Raw genomic sequence first — 4,514 nt, 5'->3', positions numbered from 1 at the left:
CTTCTTCTGATGTAGTCTCATAGTCCATTTGGCCTTCTTCGCTCTTTTTATTCTTTTAATTTTTGTTTCTCTGTCAGAATAAGTTCAAATGATCTATTTTCAAATTTACTGATCCTTTTCTCTGCTTGATCAAATCTGTGTTTGAACCTCTCTAGGAATTTTTCCTTTTAGTTACTGTATTCTTTAGCACCAGTATTTCTGTTTGGTCCTTTTCTCTATTACATCTATCTCTGTTGATATTCTATTATGTATTGCTTTCTTAATTTCATTTGGTTGTCTACCATGTTCTCTTATAGTTCACTAAGTTTATTTAGGATGATTATTTTGAATTATTTGTCAGCAATTCACAAATATCCATTTCTTTGAAATGAGTTGCTAGAAGTTTGTTTTCTTCCTTGAATTGTATCATGTTTCATGATTCTTTATGTTCCCTTGTAGATTCACTTTGTTATTTAATCATTTGAAGAAACAGCTTTCTCTCCCAGGCTTTATGGGATTGTTTCAACTAGCCCATAGAGTCAGAAGCACTCAATATGAAGATAGAGACCTGCTGGGGTCCAGCCTCGGCAGGATCCAGGGGTACCCTCAGGATGAACGGCGTAGGCGAGAGAAAGAGAGAGAGAGAGAATGAGAGAGAGAGAGAGAGTGACCAGACGGTGGGGGGGGGGGGGCGGGGGGGGAGGCAGAGTCTGGCAAATCTTTATTTTTTACCGTAGATTTTATATTCTAAGTTAGTACATTTTTAAGGGGAAGATAGTTTAATATTACATCAGCTTGTCCTTCATGAAACCAGGGTGTTTCCTGCAACTTCTTTGTGAGAGTTTTATACATTATCGTCTGGCCTCAGGGCCTATTGACATTTTATGACCTAGGTGAATGCAAAGCTGTTTTCCTGTAATCTATTCTTTAATGAACACAAAGGTCAGTCCTTTTGCAGGAGTTATCAGTTAAATTTATCTAAAAGGTTTACCACACAAAGACTCTGCAGCTCTGGTGAGGCAGCCCCTGTTTAGCATTCCTGGTTAAAATTAACAATTCTAAACTCTTATTTTTCTAAATCTTTAACTATAACCGCTTTTAGAATAATATTTTTATGTTCTCTAATAGGGCTTCCTCACCCCCCGAAGGGCTCTGTGCCTATTAGGGCCTTTATGTGATCAGGTTCTTTATGCTGTTCATGATTAAGGTGTTGTGAGCAGTCATGTGCATTAGTACGCATTTGCCAAGCAGGCTAGAATGCCAGCAAAGGGGTCTAAATTGAAACACTCCTTTCATCCTGGATAGTCTTATAGGATACCACCGTCCGGGGGACATATTGATTAAAGTTCTAAGTTGATTCTGTTTGGAGAGAGATCAGGGAAGGCCTTCTACCTGTGTCACAGAAATTAGGGAGTAGTCTAATATAGCAAGCATCAGAAAGACAGAGATCATCTTTAAGATGAGCGCCCCGGCAGCTTTTCAAAATCCCTGAGGTCCTGATCTGCCTTGCTTGTCAGGTCTTCTCCTCATGACCTTGTCACGGGTGGGATCTCGTGTTCTGGCTCCCGGCAGAGACCAATTCCTTAGATTGTGTGCTTTAAGCTTGAGGACGACGTTCCCATTAGTTCCTGCCTAGTCCCCTGGAGGAAAAGCCACAGTTTTCTGCTTTTTTCCAATTTCACAGAACAATGCCAGCTGTTGGACGACATTCACCCCTTTTCTTTCTTATTAGCTGGTCCAGAAGACTGAGCTCTTCCAGTATCTTAGCACTTAGTGTGAGCAAAATAGATATTCAGTTCATTTCAGTCACTCAGTCGTGCCCGACTCTGCGACCCCATGGACTGCAGCACGCCAGGCCTCCCTGTCCATCACCAACTCCTGGAGTTTACTCAGTGTTCATTGAGTTGGTAATGCCACCAACCATCTCATCCTCTGTTGTTCGCTTCACCCAGAAGACACTCTGAATTTCTAAGAATTAGGCTCCCTTTGCTTCCTTTCCTCCTTCCTGGAGTAAAAATTTCAGTTCTATGTTTTTCCCCAGTCTCACAGGGCAGCACCAGCTGTAAGTGAATGCCCTCCCCTTTCTTAGGTTCTGAGCTGTCCCAAAAGACCAGGCTCTGTAGGTTGTTCAGCACTCAATATGAGGAAAGATAGGAACCTGCTGTCCTATGCACCATAAGACAAGTCTCCATAAATTTAAAAATATTCAAATCATGCAAACTAGGTTACTGACTAAAAGGCAAATGAAATTAACTCAATAATGGAATGATATCTGGAAATTTTCCATGGAAATTATAACTCATGTGTTTCAAATTAAAAATTAGAAAGTATTTTGAACTGAATGACAGGAAACAAGATATGTAAAAAATTATGTGAAACAGTTAAAGCAGTGGCTTAGAGGGAAATTAAAACAATTACAATCATGTATTAGAAAAGAAGAAAGGTCTCATTATGAATGACTATGGTTTCCCCCTAAACTAGAAAAATAAAGGAGAATATAAACAATAAAAATGAAAATTAAGAAAAGAGAAAACAAAACAATAGAGAAAAATCAATGAAATGAAAATGGGAGAACATCACGAAAGATGAAAAACTTCTAGCCATGCTGATAAGATAAAAAAAGGGGAAAGACAATTTAGAAAACATTTTTTAAAAAAAGAATAAAAATACAAGCTACCAATATACACAGTGAGAGAGAAAAACATTGCAAATCTTACAGATATTTTAATTAGGTAGTAAGAAAATATTACAAAGAACTTATTCCAAAAAAAATCTGAAAACACAAGATGAATGTAAAAGTTTCTTAGAAGAAACAAACTACCAAAAATCAAATTTCTAGTTGAAAATATTTCTCCAGAGAAAACTCCTACCCCAAATGACTTCATTGGGTAAATTCTATAAAATATTTTTAAGAAAAAAATCATATCAACAGCACATCTAAAAACCAACAACTGGCATCATATTTAATGATGAAAGACTGAAGGCTTTTTTCAAAAGAGTAAGAATAAGTCAATGATGTCCAATGCAACCACTTCTATTTAACACTGTACCATTTGACTTTGCTAAGTGTAATAAGGCAAGAAAAATGAATAAATTAAATCCACACCAGAATAAAAGATGAAAAATGTCTTTATTTGCTAATGAAATGATCATCTATGAAGAAAATCCTGCTTAATCTGTAAAAAACTAATAGAAGTAATGTTTTGCAAATGTGCAGGACATAATGTTAATGAACAAAAGTCTGCTGTGTTTCTATATGTTAACAACAAATAATTCTACATTAAACCCCAAAAGTAAAATTTATAACCATATCAAAAATATGGAAATTTTAGGATGAATCTCAAAATAAGATATGCAAGTCTTATTCACCAAAAACTGAAAACACTGCTGAAAGTAATTAAATGAGACTTACATAGATAGAGAGGTATAGTGTTTAATGGCTCACAGGAATAAATATATTTATCATTTTAGAAATATGTTACAGATCTGACAACACTCAAAAAGCAAAATTTGATGCTTCAATTTCCTGATCTAAAATACCAAAGACAGAAGCATAAAGCTACTTTAGGGTAAGTGAGAAGACTTTATCACGTCATTTATGAAATCGTCCCATAAATCACTAGCTTTTTGCATACTCTCTTCATTGCTGCTTTCATCTCTTTATTCCTGAGTGTATAAATAACTGGATTCAAGAAAGGAGTGAGAATCGCATCAAAAATAGCAAGAAACTTGTCCATTTGGGAATTGGGGTGTGGCCATGTATAGACAAACATGGTTGGACCAAAGAACAAAACAACCACAGTGATGTGAGCTGACAAAGTGGAGAGGGCCTTGGATAAACCACCTGAGGAGCGTTTCCAAACAGTTAACAGGATGAAGATGTAGGAGATGAGGAGTATAAAGAAGGAACTAACACAGATAAACCCACTATTGACAGTGACCATGAACTGAAGTCTGTAAGTATCTGTACAGGCAAGTCTGAGGAGCCGAGGGAGATCACAGTAAAAGCTGTCCAATACATTAGGACCACAGAAGGGCAAATTAACAATAAATGCTAGTTGGAACAGTGAGTGGCTGACACCAAGGGCCCAGGCAGCAGCCAAAAACAAAATGCACATCCTTGGGCTCATGATGCTCAGATAGTGGAGAGGCTTACATATGGCAACATATCTGTCAAAGGCCATGGCGATGAGCAGCACCATCTCCACCCCACCAATGACATGGATGAAGAAGATCTGAGCAATGCAGCCTCCAGAAGAAATGACTTTACGCTTTCTGAAAAGGTCACAGATCATCTTGGGAGAAGTGACAGAGCAGGCTCCCAAGTCAATGAAGGAGAGGTTGGCCAGTAGGAAGTACATGGGGGAATGTAAGTGAGGATCGGTGGTCACAGAAAACACAATGAGGATGTTCCCAGTCATGCTTGCCGCATAGAGCACAGAGGAAAAGACCAGGAGGAGGAGCTGGATCCCCCATGAGTGAGTGAGGCCCAGAAACACAAACTCAGACACCACCGAGTGATTCCCTCCATCCAT

At 38.2% G+C, this 4,514-nt stretch overlaps 1 protein-coding gene across 1 annotated transcript; it reads right to left on the bottom strand.

The window, feature by feature from the left end:
* Positions 1-3,575: 3,575 nt before the first annotated feature.
* LOC133067276 (olfactory receptor 4F3/4F16/4F29) lies at positions 3,576-4,514 on the bottom strand. Its single transcript, XM_061158427.1, has one exon. It carries the CDS (start codon positions 4,512-4,514, stop codon positions 3,576-3,578), a length of 939 nt encoding a protein of 312 aa, XP_061014410.1.

This window comes from Dama dama, chromosome 12 (genome assembly GCF_033118175.1).
Source record: "Dama dama isolate Ldn47 chromosome 12, ASM3311817v1, whole genome shotgun sequence".
Taxonomy (NCBI): Eukaryota; Metazoa; Chordata; class Mammalia; order Artiodactyla; family Cervidae; genus Dama; species Dama dama.
Note: the sequence above shows the minus strand (reverse complement) of the source record. Positions and strands in the feature narration are given on the sequence as shown.

Coding starts and splice junctions, on each gene's coding strand:
- LOC133067276 (XM_061158427.1), bottom strand. CDS start 4,514: ATGGATGGAGGGAATCACTCGGTGGTGTCTGAGTTTGTGTTTCTGGGC.